Below are 23,040 nucleotides of genomic sequence, written 5' to 3' on the forward strand. Positions count from 1 at the left end.
AGTAACATAATATTTCCTGGAATATGTGGGGCAAGTGCAACATTAGACAAATAAAGGGTTTGAGTGAGTACTAATTGGTATCTGTAAGTGGCCACACACCTCAAGTGTGCACAGTTCCTAAGTCATTTCATTGCACTTTTGGCTTAAATAAGATTCAACTACACTGAGTGTACAAAACATTAAGAACACCTTCCTAATATTGAGTTGCACCCCCTTTTGCCCCTCAAAACAGCCTCAATTCGCCAGGGCATGGACTCTACAAGGTGTCAAAAGCGTTCCACACTTAAATATTTTGTTTTGCCCATTCACCCTCTGTTTGGCACACACACACACACACACACACAATCCATGTCTCAATTGTCTCGAGGCTTAAAAATCCTTCTTTAGCCTGTCCTCCCCTTCATCTACACCTATTTGAAGTGGATTTAACAAGTGACATCAATTTTGGATCATAGCATTCACCTGGATTTACCTGGTCAGTCTCTTTTTAAAATGTATTTTTTAGCTCTCTTACTGCTTACGCAATCCAAAAACAGTCCATTATAAATTGAAATCTGGAGCAGGTGGGCATAATTTGAAAACCTGTTATTTTGCCAACATGACCAGCCAAATTATAAAATACGGTATTAATGTTAGGCTTTCACAGTGCAATTCAGGGAAACGGATCATTTTAGTGCGCATAGAAACGAGTCTTGAGTGCATTCAGGTGCGTGTGCCGTCGTACATTTTTTTCCCACAATAAACAAGCACAGGCTAATTTTGTTCAAACAACCCAGGATATGACACGTCATTTTTTAAATTGTACATCAAGAATAGTGATCATAAGCGTTGACACTATATGACATGAGTTTATAATATGGGAATGTGAAGTGCACATTTGGACTCATGGTTGTTTTTGCTTGTATGATATCTAAGTGGTATTTATAATCCTCAACATCTCACCTTTCAGAATACATACAGAGCATTTGAAAAGTATTCCAACCCCTTGACTCTTTCCACATTTTGTTATGTTACAGCCTTATTCTAAAATTGATTTAATTGTTTTTTCCCCCCTCAGCAGTCTATACACAATGCCCATAATGACAAAGCAAAAACAGGTTTTTAGACATTTTTACAAAATTATAAAAATAAATAAAAACTGATCACATTTACATAAATATTCAGACCCTTTTACTCAGTACTTTGTTGAAACAGTTTTAGCACCGATTCCAGCCGGAGTCTTCTTGGGTATGACGCTACAAGCTTGGCGCACCTGTATTTGGGCAGTTTCTCCCATTCTTCTCTGCAGATCCTCTCAAGCTCTGTCTGGTTGGATGGGAAGCGTTGCTGCACAGCTATTTTCCGGTCTCTCCTGGGGGTTCAAGTCCGGGCTCTGGCTGGGCCACTCAAGGACATTCCCGAGACTTGTCTCAAAGCCACTCCTGTGTTGTCTTGGCTGTGTGCTTAGGGTTGTTGTCTAGTTGGAAGGAGAACCTTTGCCCCGGTCTGAGCTCCTAACCTGCTCCAGAGCGCTTTTCATCAAGGATTTTGCTGTACTTTGCTCCGTTCATCTTTCCCTCAATCCTGACTAGTCTTCTAGTCAATGTCTCTGAAAAGCATCCCCACAGCATGATGTTGCAGCCACTATGCTTGACCATAGGGATGGTACCAGGTTTACTCCAGGCGTGATGCTTGGCATTCAGGCCAAAGAGTTCAATCTTGGTTTCATCAGACCAGAGAATCTTGTTTCTCTTCGTCTGAGAGTCCTTTAGGTGCCTTTGGCAAACTTCAGGCGGGCTGTCGTGCCTTTTTCTGAGGAGTGGCTTCCGTCTGGCCACTCTACCATAAAGGCTTGATTGCTGTAGTGCTGCAGAGATGGTTGTCCTTCTGGAAGATTCTCCCATCTCCACAGAGGAACTCTGGAGCAACTATGTTATTGATGGCCTTCAATGCTGCAGGTTTTTTTTGGTAACCTTCCCCAGATCTGTGCCTCTAAGGACAATTCCTTTGAACTCATGGCTTGGTTTTTGCTCTGACATAGACAGGTGTGTGCCTTTCCAAATCATGTCCAATCAATTGAATTTACCACAGGTGGACTCCAAGTTGTAGAAACATCTCAAAGATGATCAATGGAAACAGGATGCGCCTGAGCTCAAATTCGAGTATGTTAGCGAAGGGTCTGAATATTTATTTGAGTTATTTCTGTTTTTAATTTGAAAAAATTTGAAAACATTTCTAAAAACCTGTTTTCGCTTTGTCATTATGCGGTATTGTATGTGTGTGTGTGTGTGTGTGTGTGTGTGTGTGTGTGTAAGTTGAGGAAAAACATTTATTGAATCCATTTTAGAATAAGGCTGTAACGTAACAAAATGTGGGGAAGTCTGAATACTTTTGAAATGCACTGTAGTCCTCTTAATTTACAGCATTTCCCTCACTCAAACCATGTTTCCATCCTCAGTTTTTATGCCAGTAAAGTCGTGACAGCTGTGATGGAAACAGGAAGTTGCACAGCTATTTTCAGGTCTTCCCAGAGATGTTCATCTGATTCAACTCTGGGCTCTGGCTGGGCCACTCAAGGACATTGAGACTTGTCCCGAAGCCACTCCTGCGTTGTCTTGGCTGTGTGCTTAGGGTCTTTGTCCTGTTGAGCATGGAACACTCCAAAAAACTTTAATTTGTGAACTTTTAGTTAGTTAATTTTTATCATTAAAACACATACTTTTAGTGTTCTCCTAAATTTCAACTTAGGAGCACATGTACTCCTTGTAATTATTATTTTTTTTAAATGTCAGTGTAGAGCCCAAAGCTATAATAATAATTATAATAAGCCATATCACTCAGCATTTTGTGTCAGGCAATTTTTTTATTCTTGATGTTTAGTTGTAGAACTGTTTCTGTTTTTACTATTGTTACTATTGTATCTGAATTGTTTATTTTAACATACATGGGTTAACCCCTTAGAGCAGTGGTTCCCAAACTTGTTATAGTCCCCGTGCCCCTTCAAACATTCAACCTCCAGCTGCGTACCCCCTCTAGCACCAGGGTCAGCGCACCCTCAAATGTTATTTTTTGCCATCATTGTAAGTCTGCCACACACACACACCATTCGATACATTTATTAAACATAAGAACGAGTGTGAGATTTTGTCATACCCGGCTCATGGGAAGTGACAAAGAGCTCTTATAGGACCAGGGCACAAATAATAGTATAATAATAGTCAATAATTTTGCTCTTTATTTATTCATCTTACATATAAAACTTGATTTGTTCATCGAAAATTGTGTAACTCTACACAGGTTCATGAGAATGGTGTACTTGATAGGATGCACACATAACTCTGCAATGTTGGGTTGTATTGGAGAGAGTCTGTCTTAAATAATTTTCCACACAGTTTGTGCCTATTTAGTTTTCATGCTAGTGAGGGCTGAGAATCCACTCTCACACAGGAACGTGGTTGCAAAGGGCGTCAGTGTCTGAACACTGCGTTTGACAAGGCAGGATACTCTGAGTGCAGCCCAATCCAGAAATCCGGCAGTGGCTTCTGATTATATTCCATTTTCACAGAACCGCTTGTTGCAATTTCGATGAGGCTTTCTTGTTCAGATATCGGTAAATGGACTGGAGGCAGGGCATGAAAGGGATAATGAATCCAGTTGATAACCAGCACACTTTTGTATGTTGTAAAAGTGTTACATGGTCACTGCCCATATCATTGCATAATGAAGAAAATATACAAGAGTTCAGGGGCCTTGTTTTAACAAAGTTAACCATTTTCACTGTAGTATCCAAAATGTCCTTCAAGCTGTCAGGCATTCCCTTGGCAGCAAGAGCCTGTCAGTGGATGCTGCAGTGTACCCAAGTAGAGACGGTAGAAACTGCTTGGAAGCGCGTTACCCCTCCACTATGTCTCACTCTCATGGCTTTTGCACCATCAGTACAGATACCAACACATCTTGACCAGTCCATTTGATGTCACAAATCTGTCGAGTACTTAAAAAAGATCCTCTCCTGTTGACCTGATTTCCAGTGGTTTGCAGAGAAGATGTCTTCCTTAATTGACCCCCCATAAACGTAACAGACATACAGTGGGGCAAAAAAGTATTTAGTTAGCCACCAATTGTGCAAGTTCTCCTACTTAAAAAGATGAGGCCTGTAATTTTCATCATAGGTACACTTCAACTATGACAGACAAAATTAGGGGGAAAAAATCCAGATAATAGGATTTTTAATGAATTTATTTGCAAATTATGGTGGAAAATAAGTATTTGGTCACCTACAAACAAGCAAGATTTCTGTCTCTCACAGACCTGTAACTTCTTCTTTAAGAGGCTCCTCTGTCCTCCGCTCGTTACCTGTATTAATGGCACCTGTTTGAACTTGTTATCAGTATAAAAGACACCTGTCCACAACCTCAAACAATCACACTCCAAACTCCACTATGGCCAAGACCAAAGAGCTGTCAAAGGACACCAGAAACAAAATTGTAGACCTGCACCAGGCTGGGAAGACTGAATCTGCATTGGTTGACTGAATTGACTAAATTAGTTTGAAGAAATCAACTGTGGGAGCAATTATTAGGAAATGGAAGACATACAAGACCACTAATAATCTCCCTCAATCTGGGGCTCCACGCAAGATCTCACCCCGTGGGGTCAAAATGATCACAAGAACGGTGAGCAAAAATCCCAGGACCACACGGGGGACCTAGTGAATGACCTGCAGAGAGCTGGGACCAAAGTAACAAAGCCTACCATCAGTAACACACTACACCGCCAGGGACTAAAATCCTGCAGTGCCAGACGTGTCCCCCTGCTTAAGCCAGTACATGTCCAGGCCCGTCTGAAGTTTGCTAGAGAGCATTTGGATGATCCAGAAGACGATTGGGGGAATGTCATATGGTCAGATGAAACCAAAATAGAACTTTTTGGTAAAAACTCAACTCGTCGTGTTTGGAGGACAAAGAATGCTGAGTTGCATCCAAAGAACACCATACCTACTGTGAAGCATGGGGGTGGAAACATCATGCTTTGGGGCTGTTTGCCTGCTCCAGAGGAGATCTGCATGGAGGAATGGGCCAAAATACCAGCAACAGTGTGTGAAAACCTTGTGAAGACTTACAGAAAACGTTTGACCTCTGTCATTGCCAACAAAGGGTATATAACAAAGTATTGAGAAACTATATATAAATACTTAATTTCCACCATAATTTTTAAATAAATTCATTAAAAATCCTACGATGTGATTTTCTGGATTTCTTTTTCTCATTTTGCCTGTCATAACTGAAGTGTACCTATGATGAAAATTACAGGCCTCTCTCATCTTTTTAAGTGGGAGAACTTGCACAATTGGTGGCTGACTAAATACTTTTTTGCCCCACTGTATACCAGGAGCTGTGCCAGGCCCGCCACGTCTAACGCATAGAATTCACTGACTTGTATGCAAAGCAGTAATTGTTTTAAAACAGCTCCTGCCATGTCACTGATGTGTCGTGAAACAGTGTTGTTTGATGTAGGAGTTGTCTATATAGTTTTTTGGGCCTTTTCCCCCAGCAGTGTCCCAGCAATAGCCACGGCAGCAGGAAGAATTAAGTCCTCCACAATAGTTTGGGGCTTGCCTGTCCTAGCCACTCGGTAGCTCACCATATAAGATGCTTCTAGCCCTTTCTTACTAATGGTATCTGTTGCTCTTATACATGTCTTACTACTCGAAAGTCTTCATAATTCTGCACATATAACACACTGTGGCTGAGGAAAGGCACTACCAATTAGAGGTCGACTGATTAATCGGAATGGCCGATTTAATTAGGGCCGATTTTTCAAGTTTTCATAACAATCGGAAATTGGTATTTTTGGACACCGATTTGGCCGTTTTAATTTAAAAAAATAAATAATTTTACACCTTTATTTATCCTTTATTTTAGATAGGCAAGTCAGTTAAGAACACATTCTTATTTTCAATGACGACCTAGGAACGGTGGGTTAACTGCCTTGTTCAGGGGCAGAATGACAGATTTCTACCTTGTCAGCTCGGGGATTCAATCTTGCAACCTTACAGTTAACTAGTCCACCGCTCTAACCACCTTGTCTGTGGTGGAGACTGCCTGTTACGCGAATGCAGTAAGAAGCCAAGGTAAGTTGCTAGCTAGCATTAAACTTATCTTATAAAAAACAATCAATCATAATCACTAGTTAACTACACATGGTTGATGATATTACTAGTTTATCTAGCATGTCCTGCGTTGCATTTAATCGATGCGGTGCGTATTCGCGAAAAAGGACTGTCTTGCTCCAATGTGTACCTAACCATAAACATCAATGCCTTTCTTAAAATCAATACACAAGTATATATTTTTAAACCTGCATATTTAGTTAATATTGCCTGCTAACCTGGCTCGTTGTGAACTCTGTGAAGACTATTTCTTCCTAACAAAGACAGCCAACTTTGCCAAACGTGGGATGATTTAACAAAAGCGCATTTGCGAAAAATGCACAATCGTTGCACTTCTGTACCTAACCATAAACATCAATGCCTTTCTTAAACTCAAGTATATATTTTTAAACCTGCATATTTTGCTAAAAGAAATCCAGGTTAGCAGGCAATATTAACCAGGTAAAATTGTGTCACTTGCGTTCATTGCACGCAGAGTCCGTGTATATGCAACAGTTTGGGCCGCCTAATTTGCCAGAATTTTACAGAATTCTGAAACATTAAAGGTTGTGGAATGTAACAGGAATATTTAGACTTATGGATGCCACCCGTTAGATAAAATACGTAACGGTATTTCACTGAAAGAATAAACGTCTTGTTTTCGAGATGATAGCTTCCGGAGTCGACCATATTAATGACCTAAGGCTCGTATTTCTGTGTGTTATTATGTTATAATTAAGTCTATGATTTGATAGAGCAGTCTGACTGAGCGATGGTAGGAACCAGCAGACTCGTAAGCATTCATTCAAACAGCACTTTCGTGCGTTTCGCCAGCAGCTCGTCGCTGTGCTTCAAGCATTGAGCTGTTTATGACTTCAAGTCTATCAACTCCCGAGATTAGGCTGGTGTAACCGATGTGAAATGGCTAGCTAGTTAGCGGGGTGCGCGCTAATAGCGTTTCAAACGTAAACGAGTGGTTGTTCCCCTTGCTCTGCATGGGTGGTAACGCTGCTTTGAGGGTGGCTGTTGTCGATGTGTTCCTGGTTCGAGCCCAGGTAGGGGCATGGAGAGGGACGGAAGCTATACTGTTACACTGGCAATACTAAAGTGCCTATAAGAACATCCAATAGTCAAAGGTATATGAAATATAAATCGTATAGAGAGAAATTGTCCTATAATAACTACAACCTATAACTTCTTACCTGGGAATATTGAAGACTCCTGTTTAAAGGAACCACCAGCTTTCATATGTTCTCATGTTTTGATCAAGGAACTTAAACGTTAGCTTTTTTACATGGCACATATTGCACTTTTACTTTCTTCTCCAACACTTTGTTTTTGCATTATTTAAGCCAAATCATTATTTTTTTTCGGGCTGAATTGATTTTATTGATGTATTATATTAAGTTAAAATACGTGTTCATTCAGTATTGTTGTAATTGTCATTATTAGAATTGTTTTTTTTTTAAAATGGGCCGATTTGAATCGGTATCGGCTTTTTTTGGTCCTCCAATAATCGGTATCGGCGTTGGAAAATCATAATCGGTCGACCTCTACTACCAATATAAGTGAACCCCAAATCAATGTAGTTCTCATAATATTTGCACCTCTTCAATGGTCCAACGTTCCTGTCTGTTCAGTGTTTTCCCGGGTAAGGGGGCAGTAGCTCTTCGGCTCCATCAGATTCACAGCTGTCATTTTCCATGCTAGCTGGGCTAACAACAAATGTAGAATTACTGATGCTAGCATTGGATGTGCTCGTGGATGCAGAACAACTTGTGTCATCGACAGCTGCAGGTGTAGTACTGCAGGTAGTAGCAGTACTACCAATAGAGCTGGTATGTGTCTCTATGGACGCGGGCCCTTTTTTGCCATTTATCAATTAACGAGCAAACGGAATGAGCAGCAGCTACGTTTGGCTACATACGGACCGTTAGTGGAATTCCCGCAAGAGAGTAACGGTTAATGTGATTGGATGTTAATTATTTGACATTGTGTTATTTCGCTGAACACTAGATGGATTTTATTTTTGGCAGTGAAACGAGGCTACTCAGGCGAGGGGGAAAAAACGTCACCCAAATGTTGTAAAATATAAATGGACTGTTTGAAAATGTGAAAAAAAAATGTTTTTATTTTTTTCTCTTTTTTATTTTTTAAATGTGAATCACGTTTTTATTTGGCGTACCCACGTTTGGGAATACCAGCCCTAGAGTAATCCCCATTGAAATCTGTCAGTTTAAGAAATGTTTGCATTGGATGAGTCTCAATCCATCGTATCGCCGACGTTTCACTTCCGTATCTGCGTTGAAAGGTGACAGAGCTAGAGCGTTGTTTGTCAGATTGAGACATCCCGAAAATCGGTCTTCTCACAGAATCATCTGTAGCATCTGTTTGGCCTACAAACTATTATGACCCTTCTGTGGAAAGGTGAGACTTTGCTAAAGGAGGCCACAGGCCTCGTGACTTGTCTGAAGGGCCCCCGGTACCAGTTGAAAAAATTTATGGAAGTATATGTGGAGACTAAGTGCCAAAAATAAGGGGTTCAATACATGTATAAGAAAATATATACACTTCTCAAAAAAATAAAGGGAACACTAAAATAACACATCCTAGATCTGAATGAATGAAATATTCTTCTTAAATACTTTTTTCTTTACATAGTTGAATGTGTTGACAACAAAATCACACAGAAATTATCAATGGAAATCAAATGTATCAACCCATGGAGGTCTGGATTTGGAGTCACACTCAAAATTAAAGTGGAAAACCACACTACAGGCTGATCCAACTTTGATGTAATGTCCTTAAAACAAGTCAAAATGAGGCTCAGAAGTGTGTGTGGCCTCCACGTGCCTGTATGACCTCCCTACAACGCCTGGGCATGCTCCTGATGAGGTGGCGGATGGTCTCCTGAGGGATCTCCTCCCAGACCTGGACTAAAGCATCCGCCAACTCCTGGACAGTCTGTGGTGCAACGTAGCGTTGGTGGATGGAGCGAGACATGATGTCCCAGATGTGCTCAATTGGATTCAGGTCTGGGGAACGGGCGGGCCAGTCCATAGCATCAATGCCGTCCTCTTGCAGGAACTGCTGACCCACTCCAGCCACATGAGGTCTAGAATTGTCTTGCATTAGGAGGAACCCAGGGCCAACCGCACCAGCATATGGTCTCACAAGGGGTCTGAGGATCTCATCTCGGTACCTAATGGCAGTCAGGCTACCTCTGGCGAGCACATGGAGGGCTCACACGGCCCCCCAAAGAAATGCCACCCCACACCATGACTGACCCACCGCCAAACCGGTCATGCTGGAGGATGTTGCAGGCAGCAGAACGTTCTCCACAGCGTCTCCAGACTCTGTCACGTCTGTCACGTGCTCAGTGTGAACCTGCTTTCATCTGTGAAGAGCACAGGGCGCCAGTGACGAATTTGCCAATCTTGGTGTTCTCTGGCAAATGCCAAATGCCGTCCTGCACGGTGTTGGGCTATAAGCACAACCCCCACATGTGGACGTCGGGCCCTCATACCACCCTCATGGAGTCTGTTTCTGACCGTTTGAGCAGACACATGCACATTTGTGGCCTGCTGGAGGCCATTTTGCAGGGCTCTGGCAGTGCTCCTTGCACAAAGGCGGAGGTAGCGGTCCTGCTGCTGGGTTGTTGCCCTCCTACGGCCTCCTCCACGTCTCCTGATGTACTGGCATGTCTCCTGGTAGCGCCTCCATGCTCTGGACACTACGCTGACAAACACAGCAAACCTTCTTGCCACAGCTCGCATTGATGTGCTATCCTGGATGAGCTGCACTACCTGAGCCACTTGTGTGGGTTGTAGACTCCGTCTCATGCTACCACTAGAGTGAAAGCACCGCCAGCATTCAAAAGTGACCAAAACATCAGCCAGGAAGCATAGGAAGTGAGAAGTGGTCTGTGGTCACCACCTGCAGAACCACTCCTGTATTGGGTGTGTCTTGCTAATTGCCTATAATTTCCACCTGTGGTTTATTCTATTTGCACAACAGCATGTGAAATTTGTCAATCAGTGTTGCTTCCTAAGTGGACAGTTTGATTTCACAGAAGTGTGATTGACTTGGAGTTGTATTGTGTTGTTTAAGTGTTCCCTTTATTTTTTTGAGCAGTGTATATATATTGATATGTATGCATGGTTTTCCTGATATTTCTTATCTCTCAGATATAGGACAGACACTTCAGAATAGACTTCCTTTAGATTTTTTTTTGGGGGGACTATCTTTTTGTTCCATGTTGTGAATCTGTTATTCAATGCATTTGAATGGGCTAATAGCAGTAAGAACAAATTTAAATGTTTCATCAAACGTTTCCTGATCTTGCTTATACCTCTCAGGTTGTGTCTACACTTGACATGTACATGCAACTTCTGCTATCAAAAATACAAAGATCAAATTGAAAAGACGTGTCTATACACACATGTCGCTTTTTTTGTCTTATTGTGTTCAGATCTGGCTGACAACTTCAGAAGGTGTTCAGGGATGCATTGTGCAGATTTCTCCTCAGTCTGGATCAATTGGGCTACGTCATCAGCACTCCTTCCACCAGTCTCCAGAACACTTTTTTCATTATAATGTTGGAGGAAATGCGTTCCTAGTGTGTGAGGAACGTGTTTGCTGGCCTCCTCATAAATGCTAGCCAGCTAGCTAATTTACAAAATAATAATTGGGGTTTGGCTAAAGTTATGCTAACCTGTTTGCAATCCCTTTAGCGTTGCTAGCTAGCTACAGAGATTAGCTGGCTAGTTAGCTACTGCCATCAGTTGTGTTATCATATTTAGCCTATTCCACCAATTGTAGAATACCTACTGGCATTTGAGTATAGCGTGGGAATAGGGACTCCGGACACACTGTAGACGCATTTAGAAGTAGGTGTAGATGCATGACGCGTTTGAAATTCCATGATCAGAACTCTGATCAAAATACTAAAGCTGCATAAACTGTCTTGACACAGTCTCAGATATAGGACAGACACTTCAAAACATTTTGGTGGGGGAACTATCTGTTCCGTTGCAGTGAATCTGTTTGTTTGTTTTTTTTGTTTTTTTGCAAAGCATTTATTTTATTTTATACTTCAAGGGGTCTTAAAATTCGAAATCAAATGGGTATAACCTTCGTAAAACAATTCCATATAACTCTACCACGGCTTAGACTGTTATGGGTTAAAAGACTTGGGTCACAAACATTTTATTGAATTGAGCTATATATCACACTACTTCTTACTAGTAATACATTTCCTGTTTTAAGAACATTCTAAAGCATAAACAAAAAAATCAATATTACAAAGCGTCTTCATCTGTCGATTTTGTGGGTTTCTTTTTTGTTGTGTGTAATTATGGCGAGAAATATTTAATATTTTACCTGGTAAAAAAATCTAAGTGGCTGGTGGAACAAAAAGTAAATTTTCCACCGTGCTCTCCTCTCCTAGATGTTGGTAGTTGGCGAGAGGGCGGGGGCAGGAATCTGACCACAGGAGCCAGCCCTTCTGAGATGGACAGCCGTGGGCCAGAGGAGGGAGGGTCAGCTTTCAGCACCCCCTCACCCCCTGGGGAGACGGAGGAGGGGGGCAGGGTGCCCCCTAATGAAAAGGGAGAAGTCAGGGAGAGGCTGCCCCTGTCTGTCCAGCCTGCACCCCTCTCCTCCCAGCCCCAGCTACAATCCTCCTCCTCTGTGCCTGCCCAGCCTAAACTCAACGGGGGCCAGCAGGCCTCTGCCGGGATGCCTCCCCAGTTCCACCCCCAGTTCAGGGGCATGATGCCACCCTATGTAAGTGATGGAACGAATGCTGTATTGATTTCTAGGGTTATTGATTTTACTTGGGGTATAAAGAAACATGGAATTACTTACCTGATATGGGATGTTGTCTTGACAGTAGTTGCTAGTTTGCCAGAAATGTCTGACTTTGCAGAGTAGGATTCTCCTGGTAATGGCCTTGTGTTCCTGTTCTAGATGTTCCACGCGTACCCCAGAATGCCCTTTGCTCCAGTGCCAGGGAACATAAGATACCCTGTTCCACAGGATGGAGCCAGGTGAGTACACACACACACACACACACACACACACTGCTACATCCCTACACACTCATCATTATTACCACATCACTTTGAGTTCATAGACCTCTCTTCATCCAGTCCCCAGTGGACTGACGCTCCTGTGTGTGTTGTGTCCCCAGGAGGGTCCGTCCCCAGCAGGGGCCCCCCCAGGCCTGGCTCAAGGATCCAGACAGACCCTCCATCATCAGTGCCACAGAGCTCAAAGAGCTTGACAACCTGGACACTGAAGCTGACGAGGGCTGGGCTGGTAATACTCATCTGTATTTATACAAAACCATTTTTTACATGATGTTTTAATAGAATTTAATTTAAACGGCATGTAATGGTAACCCTCATCTCTCCCGGTCTGTTATCCAGGAGCTCAGATGGAGGTAGACTACACAGAGAAACTCAACTTCAGTGACGATGAGGAGAACCAAGCCGCCAAGGAGAAAGGAGAAAACTGGTGAGTCTCACTGAAGAAGGTGCTTCCTTTTCTGCCTCACTATCTGGATGTGACAGACTGGGTTTGTCCTGGGTTATCTGTACTCCTCAAGACTGTTAGCCCACTGAGCTTAAGCCTAGGCATTACCATGTAGCGCTAACAAACGACTAACCATCATGCTTGCTCTCTCAGGGAGTGGATCGGTAAAGTGGAGCGGAGGAGGCCGCTGCGCCCCTCAGATGGCCAGGAGGGCAGCAAAGGCTCATGGGTAGATGGAAGGGACCCCAGGGCACCCGGCCCACCACAGGACTACCAGGTGAGGCTGAGTATCTTTGGCTTGATGAGGGAGTCCTGGACTGATGCGCCATCAAGAGTTTTACTATACAAGTTCCTTTTGGATGTTAGAGAACTTATGTCATATCTCTTTCCATCTCAAGGGTCAGCCAGGTGTGCGCTTGGTAGGCAGCAGAGCCCCTCGCGTGGCCAAATCCCCCACCGCAGCTCCCTCTGGCGAGGAGGAGTCAGAGGCCTGGCGCCAGCAACGCAAGAAGCAGGACTTGTCGGAAGCAGTAGAAAGAGCCAGGCGGAGGAGAGAAGAGGAGGAGAAGAGGATGGAAGAGCAGAGACTCGCCGCCTGCGCAGAGAAACTCAAGCGCCTTAACGAGAAACTCCGCCCAGCAACAGAGGCCACGTCCGTCCCTGCCGGAGAGACAACCAATGAAGAGATGGGAGCTGTGTGTGAAGACACACCCCCTTTGTCTGTTCCTCCCCCCATCTCTAGCCCTGCACCTTCTCAGACTGACCCTCTCCCACAGCCCCTGACCATACCAGCCCCTCTCCAAGACAGAGAGAGGATGGAGAGAGAGAGGATGGAGAGAGAGAGGATGGAGAGAGAGAGGATGGAGAGAGAGAGGATGGAAAGAGAGAGGATGGAGAGCGAGAACAAGAGGATGGAAAGAGTAGAGCCTAGTGCGGAGGAGAGTCAGTTTGTGCCTCGCCAGCCCAGCCCTCCGGTTCAAAGACCAGAGTCCATACCCCCAGAGCCTCAGCTCGGAGAGGGCACCCTAGGTGAGGTGGGCCCCCTGAGCGAGGTAAGCCCCCTGGTGGATGAGAGCCAGACTGAGAGACTGATTCCCATGCCTATCCGAGAGTACTTCAGCACCGATGAGAGTAGAGGTGAGCCCCCTGTCAGAGCCCTGTGTTTGCACCAACATAAATGAACCAGTTGCTTTACCTCCCACAGTTTCACTCCCAGCAAAGCAACACTTTCTATATATTTCAATGAAGGTTTACAGTGTGACTGACTACTGTCTCTCTCTCTAGTGGAGGGGCGTGTGCCCCTGTCTCTGCCCCGTATGGACCCCCCCATTGGAGAGGACACCCCGGTGGCCCCCCCAGACCAGGAGGGAGAGGCAGGGGCTGCCATACGCCCCTCTCTCACCTCGGGATACTCCAAACAATTCCAGAAGTCTCTGCCCCCACGCTTCCTCAGGCAGCAGGTATTGGACTGGTGTTGCTTAGATATTTTTTATACCCAATGTCACATCCAAAGTTCCTCTTGGGAAAAGTCAAGTTACCAAATGAAGTTCAAGTCCATCTCTGGACTATGGAATCCTGAACTTTTAATGTTGTCCATGTTATTTTGAAGAGAAATGCCCTGAATCCAACTCTTACCTCTCTCTCCTTGCAGGAGCAGATGAAGCAGCAGCAGTGGCAGCAGCAACAGCAGCAGGGTGGTGGAGGAGGTGGTGGTGGGACTGTGTCCCCATCAGGAGGAGGTGCGGGTGGAGGAGGAAGTGTAGCTGCCCCCCAGCAGCAGCACCGCTCCCTGTACCAGCCCATCGGCCCCCCTCACCATCAGCAGCACCTGGCTAACATGGGCTTTGACCCCCGCTGGCTCATGATGCAGTCATACATGGACCCCCGCATAATGTCTGGAAGACCACCGCTCGACATGCCAAACATGCACCCTGGACCTGGTACGGAGATAATGATATACTGATACGTGTGTGTTTTCAGAGTTTAGTTTTGCTTGTCTTCTGTGGGTGTTGTTGCCCTGTGTGTGTTTTGGTGTAAGTAGACATATATTTATAATAGTGTATATAAACTGTAAAAGGTAATCATTTTGACCGGCCGTCCCCTTATCTATCTTGTCTCCAGGGCGGATGGGTCCTAAGCAGATAGTTCGTAGAGAAGCAGGGGACAAGTCCAGCTCCAGTTCTGACTCCTTTGACCACCTGACCAGGCCCATACGGGACCACAGTCTCCCCTCTGAACCACGTACAGTGTGGGGGTCTGACCCGTACGCACAAACTGATCCCCTAACCTCTGCCACTCCCCCTAAAGGATGGGAGGACAAGGACACCAGGTGAGGGGACAACACACCAATCAGGCTACATCTCAGTACACACCTGGTTTCCTCACCTCTACAGGGCATATGAATGAGATGCAGCCACTTCTGTTGTTTGCAGAGTTTTTGATTAAAACATCTCTCTCGCTTTTCCCCAGGTTGGACTCTGGGTTGGAGCTGGACCGGGGTTTACCAGTTATTTACCCCAGCCAGGATATCAGTCCTCTTGAACCCCGCAGCAAGACTGACTTATTCAGAAATCCCACAGAACCCCTGTCAGGGTTTGGCCCGGGCCCCGAGGAGGCGCCAGGATCCCTGCAGACAGAGAGAGGGCCTGGTGAGTCCCCCTTTGAGCCAGAGGAGCCTGGCCTGCCAACTGGAGAGGAAGTTGAGGCTCTGGGACAGGCCATGCTACAGAGAACCATCTCCCAGGGCTCCAGCCACTCACTCAAACTGGATGAGCCTAGGTTCGACAGCCTCCCCCTGGGCACAAAGACACTTGAGCTCCAGGATGCAGGGGAGAGGCCAGGCCCAGACGAACTGAAGCCTAGGAAAGAGCCTTTCTCCCAGGCTGCTGTGACCAACAACAGGCCCACCCCTCCATCCGACAGCCTCCACAAGCCAGAGAAGCTGCCCTTGTCAGTCCCTAGCAAGCAGAAGGCTGAGTTGCGTTTGGGAGGGAGGTCAGTGGCCGGCCGGAGGGAAGGGCCAGGGGGTGAGAGGCCTGTACGCAGGTCTGGACCCATTAAGAAACCTGTACTCCGAGACATGAAGGAAGAGAGAGAGCAGCGGGAGGAGAGAGAGCGACACAGAGAGAGAGGGGAAAGAGGGGAGAGACCCAAGAAGGAGGAGCGAGGAGGAGCAAAAGCCTTCGCAGCTGCTGCTGTGTCTGGGGGCCCCAGGGACAGGCCCCAGGGAGAAAGAGACAGGGAGAGGGATGGGAAGAGGGAGGCCCCTGAGACTGAGGAAGGGCCTGTGAATGGCCCCCAGAGATCCAGAGACACACAAGCCCTATCAGGAGCACAGGCACCAGCCTCCCAGGACAACAAGACAGACAAACCAACGACCAATGATAAACACCCCGAACCTAAACTATCCTGTAGGAAGGAGTCCAACCTTCCTCCAAGGGCCTACCGCCGTGAGGAGAGAGAGAGGGAGAGGGAGCGAGAAAGAGAAAGGGATCGGGAAAGAGAGATGGAGCGGGACAGAGAGAGAGACTGGCCAGCTGATGGTTTTCGAGCCAGAGGCAGAGGGGAGTACTACTCGCGAGGACGGAGTTTCCGGGGGACTTACAGTGGTCGAAATAGAGGTGGCCGGGGTCGTAGTCGAGGGGAGTACCCTTACCGGGAGCCACGCTCGCGCTCAGACCTCCCAACCACCGGTGGCGGCATTGCCTTCCGCTGCTGCCGTGAAGAGAGCGAGACGCGCAGCGAGAGCTCTGACTTCGAGGTGATGCCCAAACGCAGGAGGCGCCGTGGCTCCAATACCGAATCGGAGAGTGAAGGAGGACGGGAGTCCGCTAGCGACACGGGGGCTTCAGACCGTGAGCCCAGCGCTAAACCACCCCGACCGCTCCGCAGGGAACTACCAGGAGAGCCCCGTTCCGGACCACACAAACCTGGCTTTGGACCCCCTCACCTGGGAGAGAAAGGAGGGCTCAGGGGAGGAGACGAGGAGGGTAGGCCCAAGCCAGGCTTCCTGCCCAAAGGAGAGCCGTCACGGCGGGGGAGAGGAGGCCTGTACAGCAGGCGAGGGGGAGCCAGGGAGAGAGGAGGTCCTAGGTCAGCTCCTCTCAGACGACCAGGAACCAGAGAGTTGTCCTCCCAGTGGCCCTCTAAACCCATGGAGACCTTCCGCCCTGAGGACACAGAACCCTCATCACGATACGACAATCGGGACACCCACTCTGACCGACGGCCTGTACGAGGGGACAGAGACCGTCCTTTCGAGGTGAAGAAGTTTGGGGAGGGGGGACCCCAGAGTAGCAGAGACAGAGAGAGGCCCCGTCGTCCTCGCCCAGCCCGACCCCCCAGACAGGACAAACCCCCCCGCTTCCGGAGACTGAAGGAAAGAGAGGCTGCAGTCTTAGCTGGAGGAGAGACAGGACCTGGACCCACCTCCACTGCCTCCCTCCCAGCCTTAGTGCGTGCCTCTGGGCCTGGCCCTGTCTCCCTGTCCCCTACCCTCTCCAGAGCTTCAGGGACCCCTGTCACCATGCCTGTAGAGGGGGGACCCACAGCCGTTGACCTGCACCTGACCTCTGACCCAGCCCTGCCTGATGCCACCCCTCCCACCACCTCTGCCATGGGCACCAAGTCACCTGACTTTTCCAACCAGAACTCTTCTGACCAGGCCAACGAGGAGTGGGAGACGGCGTCAGAGAGCAGTGACTTTAACGAACGGAGAGAACGAGAGGAGAGGAGGGGAGCGCTGGAGGCTGCTAACGCAGCTACCCAGCCCTCGGCCCCAGCCCCGCTACCCCCTCAAGGCTCAGCACCCCCCAGTAGGACCCCCACTGAGGGAGGGATGACGCCCAAACGCGAAGCAGCAGGGCCTGCCTGGGCCAGGAGGAGTTTCTCCAGTCAGCGTCCGGTGGAGAGGCAGAACCGCAGGGGGAACAGCGGACCCAAACCAGGCCGCGGCTACACAGGGGGGAAGGGAGAGAGGAGAGGAGGTGCCAAGGCTGGACGCAGAGGGTGAGTCATACACACTGATTTGGTTTGGCCTTAAGTCTTATGCCTTGACTGTTTGCATGTTAGATCTACTCACGGTTAACATATTGAACAATATTATATTATACAACCCATAGGCCGTGTGTGTGGGAGAGAGTGAGAGGTGTGGAAACATGATCTTCCTGAAGGACAAATGTTTCATCTCCTTTCGTGTCCTGTTTTAATTGTTGAAGCGAGTCAGGGTGTATTTTCAGACTGCTACCCTCTACTGTGGCCTCTGGAGGAGAAATACACTGGGTACTCATCATTGCTCCCTTTCTGGTTGCATCACAGTAGTCTAAAGTGGTTTCCTTTCCTCGTCTCCTCTCCTTCACGTGCACTGATGTGAAAGCAATGTCCTCCGTTACATCACTACGTCCTGGACTGTAGACCACTGATGATCCTGTAGTCTTTAGACACCCTTTTTTTATGAAGCTGCTGCTTCTCTGTACAGTGGCCTTGTGTGTCTAACATTTCTCTCCTCCAGAGCTGCCCCTAACCCAGACTCAGCCCCAGGTGGGGGAGCAGTGCGGCCCGGGGGTAAAGATCCATCTGGACGCAGGAAGGACGAGGCCAAACAGACCAAACAGAAACCCAAGGAGAAGGAGAATGCTTTGTTGCAGTTTGACCTCAACAACTACGCCAGTGAGAGAGACACACACACACACACACACGTCTCCTATACACACCTGTCACACACACCTGCTCATACCCATTGAGGCTATCTAGTGTCCATCTTGAAATGTTTTTTTTCCCCAATATGCCACGAGTACTGTAATATCATATTGGCCCAATACAGAATTCTTCCAATTCTATTGTTCTAGAACTTGTACCATGTCCGTGGAACTGATGTGATGTCACTTCCTGTGTGCTGTCCTGTAGGTGTGGTGATCATAGATGACCATCCAGAGGTGACTACCTTAGAGGACACCCAGTCTAACACTGCAGACGACGGCTTCACTGAGGTGGTCTCACGTAAACAACAGAAACGACTACAGGACGAGGAGAGGAGGAAGAAAGAAGAACAGACTACACAGGTGAGAAGGAGGAGGGAGAGAGGGAGTGTGCACTTCACCACTGGGAGGCAGTTGCTCATTTATTGAGTAGGGACACATTGACACAAGACTCCTATTCAAACTGAGGACCATAACTTCTGACATCCCTAACCTGTATGTTGCATTGTGTGTCTGTTTACAGCACTATGGGAAGAAAGGATCAGGGGAGAAGGGGAGAGGAGGAGGAGGAGGAGGCAAGCTGCCTCCCAGATTCGCCAAAAAGCAGCAGCAGCAACAAGCATCGCTACAACAGCAAGCCTCACAGCCACAGCCTCCACCCCCCCCAAAAAAAAACAAGCCCCATCTCTCTGCCCCCCAGTTCCCTCCCCCTTCCCAGCCTGCTGCCTCTCCTCAGACTCTGGAGGGCTCTTTAACCCCCCTACCGTCCGCCCTGACCCCTACCATCGTGGACTTCAGCTCTAAGACCTCCCTGCCACCTGTGGCCCTGGCCACGCAGCCCCACAGCACTCTGGGTACGGAACTCTGGGAAAACAAGGTGGCCGGATCCACCGTCCTGCCCGACGTCAAGAAACGTGAGTCACACAACCTCAAGACACAGTCATATTTCACCAGAGATTGCATTGTATTAGTGAAAACGTTCCAACTTATGACTAGGTAGGCTAGTGTTTCATATATAGGCTTGGTGTTATATGTTGTGTGTGTTTCAGTTGGACCTATCAGCCCTCCTCAGCCTCCTTCAGTCAGTGCCTGGAACAAACCTCTCACCACTTTCTCTGGGGCCGTCACTCCTGAGGTACAAACCTCCCTCTTTCTTTGCCTGGTAGCCAACCTTTTGTACAACAGACTGACCAGCTCTGGGTCTGTTCTGTTTCATTGTGGATCTAAAGAAAGTATTGTGTGTTGTAGGGAGTCAAACCTGGCTCCGAAGGCAGTGTGGATCTGGGGATGGACAGGATCCAGTTTGGAGCCCCGTCCTCAGCTGGCAGTACAGACAGTGATGGTGTACCAGCCATGCTAGAGACTGGACCTGACAACAAACTACCTGCTCCTAAAGAACAGAGACAGAAACAGCCCCGTGCTGGACCTATCAAAACACAGAAGGTACACACTGACTGAAATCCTCAGAAAATCAATAGATTGATACGTTATGGTTCTTCTAACTGTATCTCTCCCCTCTCCCTCCCCAGCTCCCTGACATGGAGCCTAAGGAGTACAAGCCTGGCCCTATCGGTAAAGAACGCTCCCTCCGTAACCGCAAGGCTAAGGACATCCACGGGGGGGAGGGAGAGGGTCTGGACGGGGGGATCGTACCAGGAGGAGGGGCCAGCAGAGCGGTGGACTCCAGCCCCACCAACACCGACACCTCTGTTCCTGAGCTGGGGGGTGACATCGAGGTGATGATCACCATAGCTTCTGCGGAGTATGGCAGCAGTTCCAAGGTGAGAGGGGATGGGGTTGGTTGGTTGAAATGGTATACCCGATATGGCAACCAGTCTTTCCACCTCAGAACTCTGCTTTAAATACAAATGTACATGTATCTGCCAAAATAAAGGAAACACCAACATAAAGTGTCTTAATAGGGTGTTGGGCCGCCATGAGCCAGAACAGCTTCAATGTGCCTTGGCATTGATTCTACAAGAGTCTGGAACTCTATAGGAGGGATGTCACACCATTCTTCCTCGAGAATGTCCATAATTTGGTGTTTTTGATGGTGGTGGAAAATGCTGTCTCAGGCATCGCTGCAGAATCTCCCATAAGTGTTCAATTGGGTTGTGAGATCTGGTGACCGAGGCATATGGTTTCCTTCGTTTTCATGTTTATCAGACCATTCAGTGACCACTCGTGCCCTGTGGATGGGGGCTTTGTCATCCTATGGGGGCATAATTACCGTAGCCAAAATAACGGCCTGCCCAGCATTTGTATACATGATGGGATGATGATTGCTTAACCAGTGTGGAAGCACCTGCTTTCAATATACTGTGTATCCCTCAAATAATCAAGTGTTTCCATTATTTTGGCAGTTACCTGTGTTCCATTCATTGCGATTATATTGACGAAATGTTGTTTCTCACCCCACGTCAGGAGTCAGTGACTGATTACACCACCCCTTCGTCGTCTCTGGCTGACAGCGTTCCTACTGGAGGGAGTAAGATGGAGGAGAGCCTGGTAGCCAACGTGCCCCTGCCCCACTCTCTGCCTCTCCCTCGTAGAGAGGCGCTACAGCAGAGCTCCAGCCTCAGTACTGTCTCTCCTGCTAGCGTTGACCTCACACTGAAGGTAATGTTACGAAACCCATAACTAGCCTACGGATAATGTTGCGCTCACTAGGGGTCCAAGGCTTAGTTACTAGGGATGTGACAAATGTTAACTTTTAAACCGCCCAAAAAATGTATTCTTTAAAGGATATCATAAAATGATGTAATTCAGACATGCTCCTGCGTGTGATTACTATGGGGCAATGCAGTTCAGTCTGCTGCAGTCCTGGCAACCTACCAGACGGCACTCACCTTACTGCTGTCCCCCACCAACTCAGCAACGATGTTATTAATGTTGTTTTAGGGTCTCTATGCTTCTCCATGTTCTCAGTTGTCAGTACATGGGGCTTCATGTCCCATTTCTCATCAATGTGATGGCTCGTTGCGTTGATGTATGACAGCGTGTTCATAGACGTCCAACCATCTGTAAATAATCAAAATGGTAACCTCCCATATCTTCTACATGATCTAGTGGGGTTTATATGCTTGGTCTCATATCGGGACTAGTGGGGGTTTATATGCTTGGTCTCATAAATGTGGTTGTGACAAGCTGTGCTCACTAGCTGTGCAGGACTCATTAGAACAGAGTGGACAGGACCCATCACCAAATCAGACTGGGCGGAAAAAAACATCATACACAATTATTGCCTGGTTTTCTGAACTTCCCAATTCCGTTCTGTTGCAGTTTCACTCACTTCAAACCATACTCGCTTCAGATTGAAGTACTGTCAGACCGATTTGCAGTAGACTGTCCTTGCTGCAAATAAGAAAGATAACATTGGCTGTTCATTGACATCACTTTTGATTACACAGTGGGGTCGTGATTAAAAAAATTAAAAATAAAAAATAAAAAAATATTGAAATGGGGTCACGAGACAAAAAGGTTTGGGAACCTCTGACTTACCACGTGTATTAGTATCAAACAGAGCAAGCAGTGATGCGCAAATGATAGCCACGAGCACACGGCTCCCACTTTCTCCCCATCATCTCCCTACGGGTGCAGTGGTGCACATTCAGATGTCAGAGGTTAAAGTTCTGTCACTGCAACGGATTTCCCTCATATGGATAACATGTGAGGTTTGAGTAAATTGGTTAAAAAACACTCCAGGCCACACTATGAACGTGTAAACTAGATAGAAAGTGTGTTGAAATTATAATGGACCTATATATTTCTACATAACTGCCCTTTCTCATGCCCGCAAATAGTTTTTGACAAATCGGTCATAAAGAAATGTGTGGCGCTCCAGGCAAAAAGTTTCCCCGTTGATCTGAGATCGACTTACGTTTCAGTCATGGAAAACAGAGGAAACATTGAACCACACCTCAGACGGGTCTTCTAATGAATTCATTTGACCTTCTCTCTGTTTAGATGGAGTCAGCTCGTAAAGCGTGGGAGAACTCCCCCAGCCTGGTAGAGAAGAGCTCTCCTGTCACCTCCTCTTCTCCCATCACCTCCTGCACTTCCTCCTCCTACTCCTCCTTCTCCTCTGCCTCCATGCCTCAGATACCAGTGGCCTCCGTTACGCCAAGCACCTCTCTGACAGGTACTGTGTTTATTTTTCTGTCTGATTTAATGCTTTTTATACAATGCTTTTACACAAGTATTTGTTACATTAATACTTTTTTAAACAAAAATAGTCTAATAAATGGATTGGTGGGCGACATCACCCGCATAAACTGCAACAGCAACCGGGTGTAGTGACATCTCCCCCCCCCCCCCCGCCCAGGTGCTGGGACCTACACCACGTCCTCTCTGAGCACTAAGACCACCACGGCCTCTGACCCCCCCAACATCTGCAAGGTGAAACCCCAGCAGCTGCAGACTGGATCCATGAGCGGGACCAGCTTCTCCCAGCTGAGCTGTGTGGCCCCCTTGCTGCCCCAGCAGCAACAGACTCCACAGGTCTACGTCTCCCAGTCTGCAGCAGGTGAGACCTCCAACACATCTGAAGCTTTTATGCACTTAGAGGTAATGACTAGGGCCGAGGTTTTTACCTAACTAGGTGACCTCACCAGGAAAAAGTGTGTACCTAGTTAGTTAGTGTAGCAGATACTACTAAACCTGAATGAAAACAGTTATGTT

General features: G+C 47.1%; 1 protein-coding gene across 6 annotated transcripts in view; it reads left to right on the forward strand.

Moving 5' to 3' along the window:
• Window positions 1-23,040, forward strand: part of LOC110521622 (protein PRRC2C) — a 49,855-nt gene that overhangs the window by 21,375 nt on the left and 5,440 nt on the right. For all 6 annotated transcript variants that reach the window (XM_036969286.1, XM_036969289.1, XM_036969288.1 and 3 more), the window contains exons 5-23: window positions 11,577-11,914; window positions 12,098-12,177; window positions 12,321-12,448; window positions 12,559-12,646; window positions 12,818-12,941; window positions 13,063-13,801; window positions 13,949-14,124; window positions 14,316-14,604; window positions 14,786-14,993; window positions 15,134-17,671; window positions 18,174-18,331; window positions 18,569-18,723; window positions 18,884-19,274; window positions 19,410-19,495; window positions 19,609-19,803; window positions 19,890-20,141; window positions 20,785-20,979; window positions 22,327-22,501; window positions 22,685-22,885. In XM_036969286.1, the coding sequence (XP_036825181.1) occupies window positions 11,577-11,914; window positions 12,098-12,177; window positions 12,321-12,448; window positions 12,559-12,646; window positions 12,818-12,941; window positions 13,063-13,801; window positions 13,949-14,124; window positions 14,316-14,604; window positions 14,786-14,993; window positions 15,134-17,671; window positions 18,174-18,331; window positions 18,569-18,723; window positions 18,884-19,274; window positions 19,410-19,495; window positions 19,609-19,803; window positions 19,890-20,141; window positions 20,785-20,979; window positions 22,327-22,501; window positions 22,685-22,885 (6,516 nt within the window). The remainder of the gene's footprint in view (window positions 1-11,576; window positions 11,915-12,097; window positions 12,178-12,320; window positions 12,449-12,558; window positions 12,647-12,817; window positions 12,942-13,062; window positions 13,802-13,948; window positions 14,125-14,315; window positions 14,605-14,785; window positions 14,994-15,133; window positions 17,672-18,173; window positions 18,332-18,568; window positions 18,724-18,883; window positions 19,275-19,409; window positions 19,496-19,608; window positions 19,804-19,889; window positions 20,142-20,784; window positions 20,980-22,326; window positions 22,502-22,684; window positions 22,886-23,040) is intronic.

Source organism: Oncorhynchus mykiss, chromosome 30 (genome assembly GCF_013265735.2).
Source record: "Oncorhynchus mykiss isolate Arlee chromosome 30, USDA_OmykA_1.1, whole genome shotgun sequence".
NCBI lineage: Eukaryota > Metazoa > Chordata > Actinopteri > Salmoniformes > Salmonidae > Oncorhynchus > Oncorhynchus mykiss.